This window comes from Oryzias latipes, chromosome 14 (assembly GCF_002234675.1).
Source record: "Oryzias latipes chromosome 14, ASM223467v1".
Classification (NCBI taxonomy): domain Eukaryota; kingdom Metazoa; phylum Chordata; class Actinopteri; order Beloniformes; family Adrianichthyidae; genus Oryzias; species Oryzias latipes.
The window spans coordinates 18952457-18972777 of record NC_019872.2 but is presented as its reverse complement, the minus strand read 5'-3'; the positions used below and the strand labels follow the sequence as shown (position 1 = coordinate 18972777).

Here is a 20321-nt window from a genome sequence, read left to right as displayed (position 1 = left end):
ACATGAGAGCAGAGAAGGCTGCACGTTGAATTTTTGGAGGGCAAAAAGAGGAAAATCTTTACAGACAATGATTTTTCTTCTCCAAAAAATAAAAATAGGTAAATGAAGCTGCCCTAAAAAAGAATCTTATTACTTTAACATTTGAGTTTCTTCATTTATTTAAAAAAAAAAATTGTCTTCAAGTTCTTCAGGTTCAAAATAATTGTTGAAGCAAACATTTTCAAGCTTTAAAGCTCAAAACAGTCAGTGTTGCACTTGGAATAATGAAATCACTCCATATCAGAATCAGAATCTTTTATTGTCACCGTGCAGTGCACAAATTAATTATTTACCAGCAGCTCTTTTCAATAGACACCTATACAGGTAAGAAAGACAGCACATTAAAATATTAAAAGTGCCACCAGAGCATGTCACAGTGTATTGGCGGGGATCAGTGGGTTATGTTAAGTTTGTGTGTGTGTGTGTGTGTGGGGGGGGGTACAAGTGTGTAATTGGGGGAGGGGGGGGGTGGATGGACTTCACAGCTCTGGGGAAAAAGCTGTTTCTCAGTCTAGTAGTGTGAGTTCTGATGCTCCTGTATCTCTTTCCAGAGGGAAGAGGTACAAATATGTTCCGGGTGAGTGGGGTCTGCAGCTATGTGAGCCCTCCGTCGGACCCGGCTGTCATACACTGAGTCGAGTTGTGGGAGAGGTCCTCCCACAATCTCCTGTGTGGTTTTCACCACCCGGGCTAAGTCCTTCCTGTCTTGAGTGGTGCAGCTTCCGTACCACGCCGTAGCACTCAGACAGAGGATACTTTGTAGAAGTTCCCCAGAAGTTGTTTTGAGAGTCCAGTCCTTTTAAGCTTCCTGAGGAAGAAGAGTCTCTGTTGAGCCCTCTTTCACCAGATGGGATGTGTGAAACAACCAGATGAGGTCAGAAGTAAAGTGCATCCCCCGGAACTTGATGCGGTCCACCCGCTCCACCTCCTCCCCATGAATGAGGAGAGGTGTGTGTACCACCTTCTAAGACCTTCTGAAGTCCACAATAACCTCCTTGGTGGTGGTGTTCAGGTCAAGGTTGTTATCGGCAGACCCTCCTACTATACTAGACCTACTACGGTGGTGTCATCAGCGAACTTTACAACCATGTTTGTGGGATGGATAGCAGAGCAGTCATGGGTGAACAGAGTGAAAAGGGCCAGGCTGAGGACACACCCCTGTGGTGTTCCTGTACTCAGGATCAGTGCGAACTGATGACTGTCCAGAAGAGCAGGGATGATGTCCTTGATGTGGCTCAGGACGATCCTCTCGAAGCACTTCACGATCACTGGTGTCCGAGCGAGAGGCCGGTAATCACTTAGGCAAGAGACAGAGGATTTTTTCAGCACAGGCACAATGATGGAGGACTTGAGGCACACAGGAACTGAGGCGAGCTGCAGGGACCGATTGAAGATGTCCAGCAAAACACCAGCCAGCTGTTGTGCACATAGCTTCAAAACACGACCTGACACCTTATCTGGTCCTGCGGCTTTGATGGGTGGAGTTCACCTGATGTAGCTGCAGGACGAGAGGCTGGGACTGTTCTCCAGCTGTAAAAGATGACCAGTGTCTCTGCTGCCAGGCGTGTCAAAGCGTGCAAAGAAGGTGTTTGAGGTGTCAGCCAAAATGGGGTCATTGCGCATTGTTCCTGTGGTCTGTGATGGTTCTCATGCCTCTCCACATCTCCCGTGGATTGTTATTAGCAAAGTGCTCCTCCATGTGTTGTCTGTGCTTGCATTTGGCCTTGCTCTGTGCGTGCCCTGCTGTAGGCCAGCTTGTCACCTGACCTTTAGGCTGCACACCGAGCTTCGAGCAGAGACCGCACTGTGCCACCAAACCATGGTTTCTGGTTTGGATAAACTTTGATGGAGTAGTGGGCAAAACATCTTTGGTGCAAAACTGCACATAGCTCAGACAGACAGATGTTGTGGAGGCCTCAAGATCTGAGCCATCTTTAACCCTTGTGCTATCTTAGATGACCCCCACTCTTACTTTGACGTGGTATTCCTACCATGACAAAGGTGGATAAAGGTGGAAAGATTTCATGTAATCCATTGAAACCAGTGAAGATCACAAATCATTGAAGAAAAAAGGTTCAGCGCACTGTCTAGTGGGTCTAGATGACCCAACTCCCAATGGTTAAGTGCCTAGGATAGCACAAGGGTTACACACCTTCCAGTCAGTAAGTTGATGAAGAAGCCTCGTCAGTCCATTCCTGAACTGTTTTGGTGGTTGGTTTAGTCCTGCTGATCAGAGGTTTGTATGTTGGTGATTAGCTCTACAGAGATGTGATCTGAGGTGAGGAGCTGCTGCAGCCTTGTATCCACCTGGGATATTGCAAGTAGACTTGATCCAGTGTGTTGTTGTCTCTGGTGGGAAAGTGTATAAACCTCTGAAATTTGGGGAGCACTGCTTTGACTTCCACGTGATTGAAGTCTCCTGCCACAATCACAGCTGCTTCTGAGTTGGAGTTCATCTGCCTGCTGATCAGACAGTAGAGCAGTAGTTTGTTGGCGGGTGATCTGATGTTGGTGAGGAGGAGACTAGGAAGAGCTGGTCGATATAAGCAGTTGGACCATATTAAAAATGTGTGGTTTAAATTTGAGACACAAAAAACTTACCAAATCACCCAACATACCATAGTTGATACTTTCTAGATCTTATATAATATATATATATATATATATATATATATATATATATATATATATATATATATATATATATATATATATATATATATATATATATATATATATATATATATATATATATATATATATATATAAAACGCTTGTGGATATCAAGAAAAGGGTTTAAAAAAGCCATTTAAATATAAAAAAAGGGAATTTTCTGTCAATTCTTTGATGCAGTGGCTTAACATGGTTAACTCTGTGAAAGAACAACTCAAGAAACACTAGTTTAAGAATGTCTTTTAATGTTTTCCGGTTCAGATACACAACATACAGTGTGTAATAGCCTCTATTTGAAATAGAAATATGAATTTAAATTGGTTTAACTTCCTCCTCTCACAGTTTCTTGCTCCTCAGGTTACTGTATCAGACTAAATGAAACAGACAAACAGGTGCAAGCTTTCATTTCAACACTCCGCCATTAAACATCATAACAAGAGGATATTTGGATCAGTGGGATGCCTCCCCCCCCCCATCATAAGCCAACATCACATTTGGCGTGTAAACATGTAAACTTAGTGAGTGTGCTTCCGTTAGCCATCCAAGACCCCTTTTTTTCCCCAAAAGAGGAAAAGACAGAAGGAGAATTTTGTCATTTTTGGAGGAAATTCACAACAAACAGCTGCGTCACTAATCCCATGGACAGAATGTGCAGACACAATTGGAAAAGGTAGCAAAGCAACCACCATGATCAGAGCCTGAAAGAAGACTAAATGGACTACAAAGGATTTATTTTATATATATATATATATATATATATATATTGTATTTTTTTTTTTAAACCCCCCTCCGGTCACACGGTCCAATAACACCCGAGACGACTTGGAACAAAAATATGATTCATTCCCTCAATGTCACAAGTTAAACTCAATTTTGTGGCTTATTTTTGACCACTTTAATGACACCATGTTGTTTCGCTGTCTGGAGTCCTTCCTTGTTCCCCTTCATTCATCCTTTCTCTGCAGCTGCTCTTTGGCTTTTCACCAAAAAAATAAATAAAATAAACTAATTTTATTCCAAAGCTGCCTTTATGATTGATGGGATGTTGCCAAATGTGCAGGTTATGCTTTAAACAACCTTTCCTTCGGTAGGAACATGTTACTCACAATTTAGAGACCACCCTGAGCCAGAAATATTCCTTTTTGAGTTTACCTCATCCATGCTGTGGTTTTTTTGTTTTCTTTTTTATTTCTTTTTTAAATTTTTTTTACATAGACTAAAAGATGTGCCCAAAAACCTACTGAGAGTTGAGGTCAAGAAAATGAAACAGGATCAAACAAACCGTAAAAGTTCTCGTAAAGTCGTCTTGAACTTGCACCTGTTGTCCACAAAGAAAAGACCCAGCTTATCACTCAAACCAAACGACAAACGTAATATTTACAAATTCCATGTTGTTCTGTTACACTTAAAAAAATGTACAGTTTGTTTTCTGAGTTGGTTCTGTCCTTGCAGCTTGCTCCAGTCCGGCATGAGGCATGGCAGTCCGGCTCCAGAGTGCCTGAAGCAAATAGGATGCTGAGGAAATACTCCCCCAGTTTTGCGGTGTGAGTAGTGTCTGTTGGATCAGATTTGTAGACTACATCCTTAGTGACAGATCAGATTGTCCAGTGTTTATGTCACAGGGCTTTTCTTTTCGTCTCCAAAATTGTTCAGAGCACAACCTGTCTTTGTGTTCACTTGTGCGAAAGGTGTGACATACCAGGCTCCCTCCTCCTCTGACCACAAATATGTAATTTTTCCTTCTTCTGACGTGCAGAAGCGACACTCATCGGACGGCGAAAAAAGAGCGGACGAAAAGACGAGGCAGGTCCTGGGACTCCCGAAACGTTCATGTCAGTCGCAGACGAAAAACCGTATTCAGAATAATCACGAAGAATCTTTTTTTTTTTTCTTGAAACGGAAAAAAGTGCTATGTTCAGGTGCAATTCAGAAACACTGAGAGTGCAAACCTGCAAAGGATGAAGAAAAGGAATGAAAAGCAAACTAGGGGGGAGGTTTTTTTTTTAAAGTCAGTCTTGGAGGGGAACGGGGGCGGGGTTGCGGCACAGCCTCAGTGTTAGGAAAAAATAGAGGGAATATTTACTCTCTTTGTTATAATTATAGTTAAACACAATATTTATCTCTTTATATACCTTCTGAAGTACCACAAAGTGCTGCTGATATTAAAACAGAAAATGAAGATAAAAAAAAAAAACTTAAACAAGGCAAATTCTGAAAGTGAAAAACATCTCTCTGGACAGATTTCAAATAAAAACCTAAACAAAAATCATGCAATCATTCCACACAGAAACAATAATATATCAAGTTCCCTGTAATAAAAAGAAAGATAACAAAGAAAAGTGGTTAAAAAAATGAAGAGGATTGGCACTTTTTCTGATGGTAATTCTTTTTGTAAGATACAGTCAGGATGAACCTCTCCAGGCGGTCCACTGGACGCCGGCGAAAGAGGAACTTTGTCACAGTACTTGGCACCAAGAATGCTGGTAAAAATGAGATATCAGAATATGTTTTCTTTTTCATTCATATCCTCACAATTTATTATTAATACATCATTTACATTTGTGTTTTTGTATAAAAGACTCCAAAAGAGAAAGGAGAGTCTTAAAGTGATTGCGAGGAAATGGGTTATGTCAGTGGTTTAATAAAAAGAGCGATAAAAGCAGATGCAGAAGGTGTGGGGGGGGGGGGGGGAAGAGAAGTGTGAGAGGAGATAAACGAGTAGAAATGGAGAGTAAAGACAGAGAGATAATGAGAGAGAAACAAATAAAGTAATGGACATGATTAGAGCGTGTGAGACGCAGGTGCAGCGAGCTGTAACGGGCAGCCTGGATTCCAGGTTGCATCCAATGTACGGTGGCCCTGAAGTGCCAACAGGCAAAACAATATATTTAAGATCAAAACGACAGTTAAAAGATATAAGCAAATGAAAAAACCCATTGCATTTTAGAAATCAAAACAAAATTTCAGAAACCAAAACAAGTCCAAAACAATGAATCGGAATATAAATTAAACAAAACTAAACTAATTTTCAGAAATCAAAATAAAATGTAAAAAAATAATAATAATAATAATAAATTGGAAAAGGAAGATACTATAGGACATCACTGATTTTATAGTAAGATTTAAACTCTTTTAAATGTGTCTTTAATGTTGGCAACAACTTTAAAGTAAATACCAAAAAAAAACAACTTTTTTACGGAAACCAAAAACCTCAAAACCAGAATGTCAAAAATCAAATGTCATCAGCGACGTCCCATAGTACCTACCTTGTCTGGTTCCTTATTGGTTGTGGACAGATTCTTTCACTACTCACTTCATGGTGCTCTATATAGCTCTCCTTCTAGTACAGCTGTCAGAATCTACAATTACAAAATTGAGTGTCCTAGAAAACTACTAGAAGTCTCTGCGAAAAACCAGAGTGCTTCGATTCTCACTAGATTGGCGAATTTAGACCACAATGCATTTCATTTGAATTGAGTTTTGAATTGTGGAATTTTGCTTTGATCTCTAAAACGTCATTTAAAAAAAAATGTTTTCCTTTTTAATTGTCAATGTGATCTTTAATATGTTCTTGCGTTTAATTATTTGTGGATGTAATTTGCACTTCTGGGCCACCGTACCGAATGGGATTCAGTCATTTACTGGTCTGCCCAAGAGATGAAGCCCAAATCTGGAAGTGTTCTAAATGCTGAGGCAGTGAGTGAACGGATTCAATGAAGATAGAGTAGAGTGATCCCAGCAGACATTTTGGTTTTCTTGTTAGCCTTGCGTTGCCATCAAATAGGCTTCCATCTCTGCTAATTGATTTCACGCTGAACAATAACCTCAAACTACAATGCACACACAGCTGTTGGGGTTTGTCGGGGGCCAAATTTGACTTCCAGATTGGGCCTTTAAAGCTGCAATTTGTAAGTTCCAACAAATCGGGCTTCATGAGAGACACCTTGTTCGGACATATGTTGCCCCATACAACTCTGCTTGCTACTGAATCGTCATTTTGCAAACAACCCCCTCCCCCTTCCCAAAAAATGCATATTTGTGTTGCTTTGTTAAACACAGTTTTACACTGACACACTCACAAAAATGTTCAAAAACACTTGCGCCCAACAACTAGGCTACACATCCAATGTCTGGCTGAATGATGAAACCCAAATGAGGGAGCTACAAGCTTAAAGCTTAGCAACTTTTCTAAGCACCAAATATTCATAGAGCTAACAGGGTAAAGCAGTTGTGGCGCACTGTGACAGAGTAGCTTTCGATACAGTCTCTCTGAGTTCTGTTTACAGTTTGGAGGAAATCCTTTGCCTCTTATCTTACAAACTGCAGCTTTGTTTGAGGGCTTTATGAGAAAGAAGATCGAACGAGGAGAACATAGGTGATAAAAGTGACGTTTGAATGGAGGAGAGTGAGCTCAGAGAGGGGCAGCAAAGCTTGTACCTGCTCCTATACACGGGTGGTAGAGTGTTGGTGTGGCAGGGCATTGTTGCTGTGGCTGGGGACAGGTGTAGAAGAAGGGGTGGGGATGGGCGGGTATGTGTTGAAAGGGTGGAGGGGCTGCATGCTGCTGATGGTGCTGGGGATCATTGTTATGGTGTTGGCGGTCATAAGTGGCACATCCTCTGGGGCTCGCCTCAGGGCCAGCGTATAGTCAGGCGGGCACCTCAGGGTCTCCAGATCGCCATGGACGCCGCGCGAAGGGAGTGGTGTCCCGTGCTCCAGCTCCACCCTCTGTTGTTTCATCTGCAGCGACATTAGCTCCTCCTCCTGGCTCAGCGCCAGGTCGTTGTGAGGCGGGGCGCCCACCACTCCCATGCCAACGCCCATTCCCGCTGTCGTGCTGCGGTGAGGGGACAGGCGGCGGTGACGCCTTTGCATGAGTTCGTGCCGCTTATCTCGTTTGTAGTAAAGCGCGGCGAATGCCAGCACGTTGAGAAAAAGCAGCGAAGCACCAACAGCTACCGTCACACTCAGCTCGGTCGAGTAGTCCCTTGTCTCACTGGGAAAAGGAGAAAAGCGGGGTCTTTCAGAAACATCCGGATCAGAATCTGGTGGGTAAGTAGAGACCACCGGGTGTCGTGTGGAGCGGGTCCCGGGATGAGAGGGCTTCCTTCGGTTATTGGGTGGCAACCGAGTGGTAATGGAGCTAATGATTTCCTCGTGTAGGCTGTGGAGATGTGGCACCAGTTCGAGCCAAAATGCCACCTTGTTGGCACGGTAATTATCTCTGACTCGAGGCTTTAGGCCAATATGCAAGTACTGCTTGTCTTTGGAGCTGAATTTTGTCCAGATGACCTCTTCAAAACGGTTCGGCTTCGTATGGATAAACGTGGTGTCCTGAGGAACTGGCAAGTTGGGATCCCTGGAAAAAAAAAAAAAAAAGGTGTAGCCTATTAATGTTTTCTTATCTGTTTATATACAATTGTCCGTTTTGGTATTCTTGACATTTTTGCGGATATTTCAAAAGCTATTAGGAAAAACAAGTTTACGTTCTGGAGATTACAAAAATACATTTTTAACAACCTTTCTACAACATATTTAAAAAAGGCTTCCGACTCTCATTCGCTGTGAGACTCACACATTTGATTGGTCTCTCACGTTCTCACGCCACACCTCTATTTCTCACGAAATACACTTAAAGTCACTTTTTCCAGTTGATCTTTTTAATGAATTTGTTAAGGTCTGGTTAAGGCTGAAGCAACACTCGTAGGATCCATAATTTAGGCTTGAGGAGACTGTGGTGATTGATTAGGCAATAATATTAAGTGGGATTCTTTGTTTACGCGGATGTGGACGCATGGTTTCTGTGAGTGCAATCCACTACTGTGACACACTCATTCTCAAGTTAAAACATCAACAAAATTCTATCTACTTTGATTTAACATTTTCCAGGTATGTATTTGAGTTTGAGTGGTAGTAAGTTCTAAATATTATGCACTAATGTCTAGAAAGACTCTCATTCATCCAGGTAGACTTCATCATAGTAGTAGGTTTAAAGGTTGTCATCTGGAATTGGTCTTTAAAAACCAAGTCCAGAGGACAGCCTTTAAACCGACTACAATAATAATTCACTAATTTTAACACCTCAAAACGTTTATACCTTTTTGAGAATCTTGTTAAGATAATGTTGAGACACAAGTCCTGTTTTTTTTAATTATTGAAACGGCTCTGATAAGTGCCCACGGGATCCCCATTGGACGCACACACAAACTACCCTCTGATTGTCAAATGTTCTCATTTCGAACACAAGACTGGCCCTTAAACAGCACCAACGGGCTGCGCAGGATGGGGGGAGAGATGTGTGAGGAGGGATGGGGGGCACTGTTCTGTTTCTGTTCTGTTTCTTATCTTGTCTTTCTTCCAGCACTTTTGGAAGTATGGCAACACATTTCTTCCTTTCTCTTTGCATTCTCCTGTTTTTAATAGCCACTTTTTGACACTTTTTAAAAAATCTCTTCGAATCATTTCATTTCTGCCAGTGTTGCAAGATAGAGTCATGGTTTTCCAACCCAAAAGTCATTTGAAAACCACCAGACCCTTAAAAAAAGTGAACGAGTTATAAATTAATTAGCCATAATTAACAGTAATTATTCACCTATTGTTTTATGTCCTGGTTCACTTGAAAGTCCGACTTTGACACATTTTTAATAATATTACATCGATCCAACATTTTTGCAGTCAGTCAGACAGAAACATTAAATAATTGACTATTACTAAACTTTATCAGCAGCTATGTTTTTCTCAAATATTAAGAAAAAAAAAAGGATTTTTTTAAATAAAAAAGTAGAATAAAAACCCAAATAAGGGCAAAAAGCGTATTTTCAGCACAGCTTCACGTCAGATCTTAAGACTAAAACGACAGAGAAACACAAAATAAACGGTAAATACTTATATCCCTTGTGCTATCTTGTGGGGTCCAGTTGACCCCACTCCCAACATTAACGGTCCTTGGATGGCCCAAGGGTTAAGTAGAGTTAATGGCCGACGAAGTGTGCGTTATTACTTTTTAACGCACGCCGTGGAAGCCTGAACCGTCCGACGCGAAGTGGAGGACTGTTGCTTCCGCAAAGTGCGTTAAAAAGTAATAACGCACACTTCGAAGACCATTAACCCACTTATATCATGGTCACTTACAAAAGCAATAGATATTAACCAGTTTTTAGACCTTAATTCTTGATTTTTTTCCAATTTGGATCGCTTTTCTCACAAAAAGTGGACTATATGTTACGTGATGCTGCGCATTGCGATGTGACAAATAGTCCGCGTTGCACCACACCACCGCTGCAGTCGAGATTCGGCGATATATATATGCTGATCGTCCCGATGGGTTGAATAAAGCATCAGTTCGGAGAGAAAGTTCACCTCTTACTGCTTGTTTTTGTCCAAATGATGAAGCAAAAGGTTGTTTTAAAGGAGCCGGCGCAGTGATATAAAACATTTAAGCTAGCTAACCGGAACTTCTTTTTTCACTGTGGGGTTATCATGTTTTAATGCACAGCCAGCAGCCAATCAGAATCGAGTGTTCACCCGGACCATGGTATAAAACGCTTTACTACCTTCTTAAAAGTGCTTTAACAGTCCCAGTCCTGCACACGCACATTGACAAACTGATGGCGGCTCCGCTGCTGAACACTGATTGGTCCCTGTTGGTCTTAGTCTCCTTTTTTAATGTTGGAATATTCCATTGCTGCAGAGGGACGGGGGTGGACAAAACACTTTTACATGTGATTTGGGGTCGGTTTGTTTTTATGACAGAGTTAAATAATAATGAACGTTAAATTGATTTTTGACCCTTTTCTTAGTTGTTCAACTCGGGGGCCCAGAGTGTTGGTGGCCCCAGGCAATCACCTACCTTTTACTAATGGTAAGTCCGCCCCTTTAGTGAGTAAGGCTTAAATCAATGTGTTGCGTGCAATCACACAGCCTCGAGAGCATCACTGAAATCGGTGCAGCCGTTTGAGGGATGCGCAGGAGGCGATTACGTCATCAATTTGCACATTTGGAAGAAACACAGTGTTACGTGCAGAGCCAACCCAAACTGAAATTTGAGATCTATGACTCATGAACTGTGAGACTGCAGGGAGATGGACAATTTCTGGGCTAAAATGGGGATCAAAGAAAACAGAAAAAATTATGTCTACCGAGATCCAAATACAAAAGTTTTTCAATAATCATTGTTTTGCGTTTTTAGATTATGTTCTTTGTCTTTTAAAACCCATTGATGCATACTGTAGTTCTGTTATGGTGCTTTTTGTTTTGTATCTGTATTTTAAAGTAGCCTAATAAATGGGTGTGATTGCCTGTATTGGAGAACTGGACTGAGTGATGCTTCGCCCCTGGTGTTCCAAACAGGAAGTACCTGCTGATAGAAACCATTCTGTTTGTCAAAATAATCCTTCTTGATCTGATACCTTTTTTTAGCACGTTTTTGATAATCCTCACTTTTTCACAATATTTTTCTGTAGTGCAATATTCGAGCTGTAAACTAGCCAATCAGATGCCTCTATGAAACAAGGTTGTTTCATGTCAATGCTCAAAAGGTTTGATTGACAGATTATCCAAAGCCTGCTTTCAGTGGTTCAGACCGACTCGAACCAATCACCGCTTACTAACGTGGTTCCAACGTGGCGAAGTCTATATCACAGAAAAATGGCGACTTCAATTACTTTATTTAGTTTGAACCGCTGGATGTTATTTATTTCTCCCAGCTTACATGTGCCAGATTGTTCCAGAGGCTTGCCACCATGGCAAAGCTGGTCCTGGTGCTGCTCCACTCAAATGCAAAGTGGGCCTAAACAAAACCAAGACCAGGAACAGTTTGGCCTTGGATGAAACTTTAAGGTAGTAGGCCCTGAATCAGGTTTTTTACTGATGTCAAAGTAATTTTGAGAGGTACATGGCGCTCTGTCAAGTGGGAGTCAACTAAAATTCTCAAACCTTCAAAAAAGGCCACAAGTACTTACAACAAGGGACAGTTCTAACCTTTTTCTCTAAATGCCTTGTATCTTGTCTTGTCTTAGTGTAGTTTGTTTGTTTCCCATGTTATTAAGCTGAACAATTATTTTGTGTTGTTCTTTAAAAAGTCTTTTTTTCCTTTTTCCTTTTCAGTTCATGATTTTTTCACCTTATTCGCAAATACACTTTCACAAAACTAAACTTGTCTAATCTATATGCAGTATAGAGTGACTTCTTTTTTCTGACTCTCACTCCAAGCTTTCATAAAAAGTTGGCAGCCCTGCTTTAAATCACCATATTTTCTGCACTATAGGCGCAGCTAAAAACCTTATTAAAAAAAAAATAAAAAAAATTTGACCTTATATATGGATTAATTCTGATTGTGCTTACTGATGTCGAAGCAATTTTGGTGGGTACATGGCGCTCTGTCAAAATGCCAATCTTTTAATTTTACGAATTGCAAACACGGTTGGTTTTTATTGTGAATCTGATATTCCGACTAATGTCTATTTTTTTTGTGTTACTACCAAGGTTTGGAGTTAGCATAGTCACAGTACGTTATCGCCCCACCTTGTTAGTAAAGAGGTTCTTATGGAGGCCCGAGCAGGCTGGCATCCTGCAGTGGGTCTCTGTCTGCCCACCAGCTGGCCTCCCAAGAGCCAGCATAGTGATCGCCATTGCTCCAGCTCCATGGTCCCTATGCGACAGACTGTCCAGGGTATAGCCGCCTTTGCCAATTTGGTTCAGATTTGTACCAAATTGCACCATGCTGCTGAAATTGCGTTGCTGCCAGACCTTTGCGCACAAATCGGATCCTTTGGGTCCGTGCGGCCAAGAAAAAGGTTCAGCGCTGGCCGCACGTAACACGCCGCTTGCAGAAAGGGGGATCAAGAGCAAAGCTACTCAGCTCAGCACCAATTGCCACGCCCAATGTAGAGGAGATTTTGGAAACAGAGGCTTTAGATAAACATGAAATATTGCTTTTTAAGACATTTAGGTTGTGGGATTTTGGTTAAAAACCTCATAATCATAATTAAAACACCACTGGGAGCGTTTTCATAAAAAAATTGTCATAGGGGGACTTCAGCATCAGTTTAGAGAGAAAATTCACCTCTTATCGCCTGTTTTTGTCCAGATGATGAAGCAAACGTTTGTTTAAAAGAAGCCAGCGCAGTGAAATATGACATTTGGGCTTGGGATTATCATTTTTTTATCAAGACCCAGCAGCCAATCAGAATTGAGTATTCACCCAGACCATCGTATAATTATAGCCAATTTCATTTTTACTATTATTTTTAAGCTCATTTTTAGTCTGTATGGTTTAGTTTCATTCATCCATCCATTTTCTAAACATTTTCATCCCATTCGGGGTTACTGGGATGCTGGAGCCTATCCTAGTCATTATTGGATGAAGGTGGCGTCGAACAGTTCGTCAGTCCATTGCCCTGCCTATAATTTAGTTAGTTTGGATTCCAAACAACTTTATCAATTTGGAAAAGTGCAACTTTATTACAATATGACTAGAACCACACAAGAAAACCAAGCTTACACGGAGAAAAATGGGCAAGTCTTTAAAGGTGGTTCCTGTACGTACCCTGTCTTTGCAAAGTTGGTCCAGTACGTCATGACTACGGCGCTGAGCATCACATCATTCTTGGAGAAGTTACATGGAAACAGGTCAGTGGCTCCGACCATGGGAATCCCAAACACATAGGGGATCTCATCTCCGTGGGCAGCGTCGGCCCAGTCAGGCCTGGCCTCAGTCTGACAGTGGTGGTGGAAAGTATAGAAGTAGACGGGTGACTGAAACTCAGCGTGCAGCTTGGCAGTGGCGACAGCTGGGGCTACCCATTGGTGGTCGGTGAACAGAGCCAGGAGGGTCTTCCTACGCATGTCACTGTTGTCCCTGTCAGCCCAGTCCGTGTACATGAACTTTATGGTTTCCCTGAGGATATCTTTACCTTGGAAAAAAAAATTAATTTCAACATGAGTGTGCATGAATTCATTAAATTAAGTATCCACTTTTCTGCCTTAATTATAATTAAAATCCTCAAAACCTTTTTCATTTCGAGCTGTGCTTTTATCTTGTAATCATGACATGCTCTCTGCCAAACATTTCTTTATGAATATTTCACTTCTTAAGAGTTATTTTTATTTTTTTGCAGTTCTAACACTTTTGGGTCATTTCCATTGCACAAATGTAAAGGGGACCAGTATAAAATGAAGGTCTGAATACTCATCAGAGATAACCACATACGGTAGTAAGGATGTTAAAACCTTGACATCTGATTTTTGTTAAAGAAATGTTTTTTAACGGTCCTTTGGCATTTTTCTGATGATGGAGGACATATTCAAAGAAAATTAAGCTAAAAAATTGCATTTCTGAGTATTTCTTTATTATATCGTCATACACATTGAATGGATAAATAACATAGATGGAAAAAAGGGTAAGATCTGACCATCAGGATATCCATATAGATTATCCACAAAGTTGGAGATGGTGTAGTCAAAGGATGCTGCTGATATTCCATCTTCTCCCTCACTGTCATCCACAAACTTCAGACCTTCTCCCTGGTTGACACCCAGCAGAATGTCATAATTGAGGAACTCGCCCTAAGAACAAGAAAGACCAGGGGTGTTAAAGAGACTTTGATGAGTGTTTACACAACACATAGAAAAAAAAGGCTGTTAACCATTATATAATGAAGATGTTGACGGTAACAGCTAGATAACACACACCCTTTGACGTGGTGAAACTCTTTGACCTTTTATGCGATCAAAGTGAATGAGTGGATTCTGATGTGGAGAAAAGCAGCTTTTCGTACAGCTTTGCACCGACATGGAACACATACTACTGTGAAGTGTTGCGTAATTTTGCAAAGCACATTTCTATGCAGAAGAATCCAGTAATATATTATTTACCTACATGGTTGAAGAGTTACTGTAGCTGAAGGAATATACACACTAGAGCTAAGGCTCCGGTGTTATGCTATATTCACACAGGGGATGTTTTATCAAGTACACGATAAAACACTGGACTGTCGTCATCCCATACTAGCGCACGTACTTACAGATGAAAAAGGCTTGGTGCAAAATGTCGAAGTGGTGAAAATCTTGGGAATCTTGCTTCGGACATTTTCTTTTACAGCTCTATTCCAATTGATAAAAGACTTGGCGTCAAAGAATTCCAGCCGCGCACAAACCGCAGTTATTCATTTCTCCTTCGTGATCAATTTTCAAACGGATGACAGTTCTGTGAATTAAAAAGGACGCCATCCATACATCACTACAAAATCCAAGTTCCCGATTGGTCAAAGTTCAACTGGTTTAACTTTCAATGCACGTGTGATATTTTGTCTGCAGAGCGCAAAAACGAATTAAAAACTAGCGTAGCGACGCGTGAACACCAAGTTTTGAATACGGAAGCCCAAAGCACGCGCTCACATTTAAATTGAAATTGGTCGCTTGAACGTGTATTTGTCAGGGAGGTGTGAACGTGGCTTTGAGGGTTAGACTCTGCTCAGGGGCTACCTGCTGCATGAGGATCTCAGGGTCGTCTGGCACCACATCCCCGTCTACCACAGGCCCAAAGGCGATGTGGTAGCGTGCGGGCTGGATGTCTTGGTCCACCAGCTCCCGAAAACTCTTCCTTCGTAGACAATCGACCAAATCTGCCATGTCCCCAAAAGAGCAGCCCACCTTCTTTGCCAGGATTTTGGTGTACATCAGCGGCCGATAGTTGACCGACCAGCTGGAGATGGCCGAGCCGCTCTGTGCGATGGCCCTCTGGAACAGACCTACACAATTGCACTCCCACACATTACAATATGCAAGTACTAATTCCCTGCCAGTTTTTATTTTTTTATTTCTAACACTTTCGCCTGCAGTTGCTGGAGTTTGCAGGGCTCTAGAGTGTGACGTTTTAAATAATGTACGTCTCCGAGGAGGAGCATTGGAAAAGTACAAAGCAGGGGGAAGTGGCAGCATTTAACAGCTGGAGAAAATCATCGGGATAGTTTGTGTGAAAAAATGTGTTTTCCATTACATGCAGAGAGAGACAACAGCAACGAGAACAGTGACAGCTCTGCAAACGGCGGCGAGGTTGTTGAGAAATGGCACAGAGACGGAAAAAAAAAGAGGAACTTTTTTTTCCCTTCTCGCTCTGTTGCACCGTTGCACTGTTATGTAAAGTGGCTTGCTGTCCCTCTGTTTTATCTGCAGATTCTGTCATTAATAATTAAGCCCCCCCATATTCTGCATGCGCCCCACCCCCGCTCGTCTCCCTGTGAAATCAATTAGGAAGCTTCTCAGCTGCAGCTCCCTCTCAGCTCCTCATCTCTCCTCTGCAAACACACGGTGTACCTTCAAAAACCGTTCAGCCCTTCAACTTCTTCAGCAATTTTTTTTTCAAACAGTAGCAAAACAAAACTAAGTATAAATGTAACAAACTTATTTCCTTTCCCCCCAAAAAACTGATATAATGTTGGATCATCCTTATTTTAGATAAGCATCCTTATCTTAGATAAGTGGTTTTTCCCAATGACTGTATATGACTTGGACTGAGTGACTCCTCCCCCCAGGCGTTCCAAACAGGAAGTGCAAGTTGGCTCCAAGAAGCCAAAATCCCATAGACCTCTATTGAGAAACAAACAGCTATTACTCAGTCATTGTCAGAATAACCATTCTTGCTCTGAAACCTTTTCTTAACATCTTACTAATCCAAATTTTTGTTTCATATTTTTTCTTATAGTGTAGTTAGTCAATTAGTACTGTCCAATCAGATGCCTCAACTAAAGTATGTGGTATCACGATGAACATTCAAAATTTTTGTTTGACAGATTTTCCCAAACCTACTTTCAATTTAGCGATGTGGATTTCCAACAAGCTTATTTTTGATTGGCCAGAGTGGTAATCAAGAGTAATCAGAGGAACCAATCACTTAACCATCTGGTTCCAACATGGTGGCGCAAAAAAAATGGCAACTGAATTCACTATTTTTTTTGGAGCCGAAAGTAAACTATTTTCTACACGTGACATCACACTCACAAGGTCCAGTTCTCCTAAGCCTCATTTCCACTGAATAGTCTGGTATTTTGAGTGTTTCCATTATAAAATTGACCCATTGAGCCAGACCAATTCGTACCATTTTTGGGCTCCTCCTTGGTTGTAGGTCCATAGAAAAATGGAACGGGCGGAGATACTGTCACAGGATGAAACCTGTTGATTGGCCAGACTAGCGCCAGTGTATTCCTCTTCGCCGTCCACAATCTTTTCTCAGACAACATTAAATGACTTATATATACGAAGTACCAAACGCCAAGCAGAAGAAATTGGGCTGCTGGATGAGCTCCATTGATCTTGATAGCTTTGTTTTGTTGTAGTCCCACTACTATGATGCAAAGGTACACAATAGGTCTACACTCCACCCCGCATGAGCCGTGACTGTCCAACTTTGAGGACAGGAACAGACCATCCTGCTCAGTGGAAAAGAGGCTTTGTAGTCAATGTTTTTTCTCCACACACCCCTGACCTATGAAGGACCATCTGCCTTTCAAAGGTTCTGATTAGGTCTGAAGTCCAAACTGGTTCAGAAAAGGATTCTTCACTTTTTCTATATCGTCATCAATTAGCATTTGACGTCCTGGACTTGGTTTGCCGAGTGTTTTGTTCTTCCAATTGTCAAACATTTTGACAGAAAATCGCACAACCAGACAACCAAGCGCACTATTTTTTTTCTTTTCTTTTAAATAAAGATTTAACATGTGCCTTACAGTGCAAAAAAAAAAAAAATCAGCAAAAGTTGCTATTTATTTTTAATTTCTTTCAATTTTTCGCCATGTTTGGCCTTTGGTGGACAGAAAACCATCATACGCTCAAATTCAGAGCAACTTTTCGGGCCGTATCCCTTAAACGGACAGGTTTTATGTCCATTTTTAGAAATTCTGTCTTGATAGTGGCCACCAGGGAGCTTCAAAAGGAGCTTCAGAGCTGGCGTCAAATCAGTCAGTAGGCCACATAACCACACCTGTGCTTTCTTTAAAGTCAGTCTTTCTGATGTGCCAAACTGGTTTCTGGCATCCTTCCCTCAAAAAGGAGGAGGATGCAAAGTGTGGGCGGACACCAGATTTTTTTAAAATCAACTCCACGGAAAACATTCTTAAATAAATAAATAATTTATTTTTCACCCTCAATCCTGTAATTTCTTCATATGTAAGAGACAGAAGAGCTTTTATTATTAAAAAATTGTCATATCTGCTGAGTTTCTGACTACCTAATTTTAGAAGATCAAACTCTTCCTCCAAAAAAACAAAACAAAAAAAAGTTCAAAAAGCTCCTTTTTATTTTAATGTAGGGCAGTGGTTTTCCAATTATTTCTAATAGAAAAAAATATATATTTTCCCACAAAACAATGAATCTTTTGACTGATATATTTATGAAAAAGTATAAAAAGAAATTCTTCATGGCGTCAGTCAAGGTCAAATCACTTAATTACTTTTATGATGGAAAGCTCACATCTGTCTGTTTGCTTTAATCCAGGTGATGACCCTCTTTTAGGCCTGGCAGAGTAGTTTAATCCATGAAAAGATGCCAGGATCTTCCTTAAAATGACCCAAGCCTTGTCAAAAGTATGACAAGAACTTTGGCATAACAAGTGCCAGCAGTTCAAATTTAAACATTAAACTCAGATTGAATTCTGAGCGGAAGACAGTGCCTGTCCTTGCCTTTTGAGCATACAAGACCCTTTTCGCTGGCAACACAACAGCACCTGAGATTTGTTTAGGTCTGCCTAATCAATGAAACAAGGTTGTATATTTTCTTGAATGCCTTCTCTGGCGAGATAAAAGATGTTTTTTCTGCACGCATGAAGGATTCGCAGCAATGAAGGATTCAGACATTTTAATCTTTCTCCGGTCATTGTGGTCAGTGTGAAGGTTAACGGTAATAACATAATCTGAATTCTTGGTAAAGTTTTAAAACCACATTTTCATCTTTCATCAGCTCCACAAACAACCCTCACATCAGAGGATTAGTAAGCAAACATCTGGCGGGGTTTTTTTTTCAGAGACGAGAAGGTGTGAGGCAATTACTTTTTGGCGTTTGGTAGCGTTAAAAAAAAATAAAAATAAGCGCCTGTCTGAGACATCTTGTGTACAAATCAAAACCATCGGAAAAGGAGCACGGAACACAAACCTGATGACCAGCGACTCCTTATGCTGGGAATTTTGGCGTCTCCCTACCTCGTGAGAAACAGGCATGGCGCCAAAAAGACCAGCTTGCCACGCAGTATGCCCTAATCTGTTAACATGGAGAGTCAGAAAGTTCTGCTGTGAACCCTAAAACATTGCAGAAAACACTGAAAAGTATCAATTAGTGGTTGCTAATATTATTCATAGTCGGTTCAATTTTAACAATCTGATTTACTGACCTAAAATGGATCCGGACATCTTTAGCCAAAACTTCTACCAGTGTGACTCAGAGGTAAATATGCAGATACTGAACCTAATGTTCCTCAATCCAAATGATATTTCCCAAAATTGCTATGATTAATTTATTTCATTTTTTAAACAATTCTGTAATGACATAGGTCGACATAGGTCGATAGGTCGATTGTCACAGACAGAAGGATGTGGTCGGATCGTAAGAATATAAACCAATTCCTTGATTAAGTCGATTAATCGTCACACCCCTGTAGACTGTTATTTTAAATGACAGCCTACAGTTTAAAATCAGTGCTTCTTTTTTTACTCGTGTGTCAAGAATGAATGTAAGTTAGAGCTTTACAAAAGCAAAGGTGAGGGGGTGCCGGATATAGTTGATCTTTTAAAAGGTTGGTGCCATTGCTTTAGGATTAAAAAAGAAAATGACCTGAGAAAAAAAGAGATGCAAGGCAAGATATTAATGATCTTTCAAACAGTTTAGCCTCTTACAATTTGATTTATTTATTTATCCATATTTCTTTTTATGTATTTACTTAGTCCTAGACTTTGACTAAACAGAAAACAAAATAATATGACAGGCAAACTTTTTTTTGTGACATTGAAAGGGCAACAGACAAAAAAAACAACAAACGTATTATTTCTGCCCCTTTTGCTAAGTACATTAAACTATTCGTACAATTTTTGTCTCTCTAAACACTAAACTAACAAAACAAATTACAAAAGATAAAGAACGCCAAGAAATGTGGAGTTTTTGGTTTAAACACAAAATATAACTTTAAAATATAGACAAAACAACTAACAATTGGTATTGTTTTAATTTTAGAAACTTTACATTTGTAACATTTCTGTTAAATATATTTTATTATTAAGCCTGTTGGATTTGTGGTTAGAATCATTCCATAAACCTCATACTCTAAATCACATCTTCCTTTAACTTTAGTGAGTGGAATAAATTGTTTTTTTTTTTTATTTGTAAACATTAAAACAAAAAGTTCAAAACCTTCAAATGGTCAAAAAGGCTGCAGTTTCAGCACTTTGGTTAGCTGTGTTTTCCAAGCAGAGCACCTTGTTCCTGGTCTGCAGGGTTACTGGGTATTCCCAGAATTCACAGTTCTGGGATAAGACTGCAGAATGAACTTCCTGATTGTGACCCTGAGCCACACGATCAGTAACGCCTCCAGACTTTGACTGCTAGAGTTCATTGTTCAGGATGGACAA

General features: G+C 40.6%; 1 protein-coding gene across 3 annotated transcripts in view; it reads right to left on the bottom strand.

The window, feature by feature from the left end:
- Nucleotides 1-2940: 2940 nt before the first annotated feature.
- The window catches only part of nlgn2 (neuroligin 2b), a 140151-nt gene continuing 122770 nt past the window's right edge, over nt 2941-20321 (bottom strand). Inside the window, exons 6-9 of one of the 3 annotated variants that reach the window (XM_023962099.1) lie at nt 15196-15461; nt 14124-14277; nt 13259-13625; nt 2941-8071 (exon numbers count right to left, since the gene is read on the bottom strand). In XM_023962099.1, the coding sequence (XP_023817867.1) occupies nt 7156-8071; nt 13259-13625; nt 14124-14277; nt 15196-15461 (1703 nt within the window). In that variant the 3' untranslated portion in view covers nt 2941-7155. The remainder of the gene's footprint in view (nt 8072-13258; nt 13626-14123; nt 14278-15195; nt 15462-20321) is intronic. The other 2 variants (XM_023962100.1, NM_001201507.1) reach the window with 2 other exon arrangements.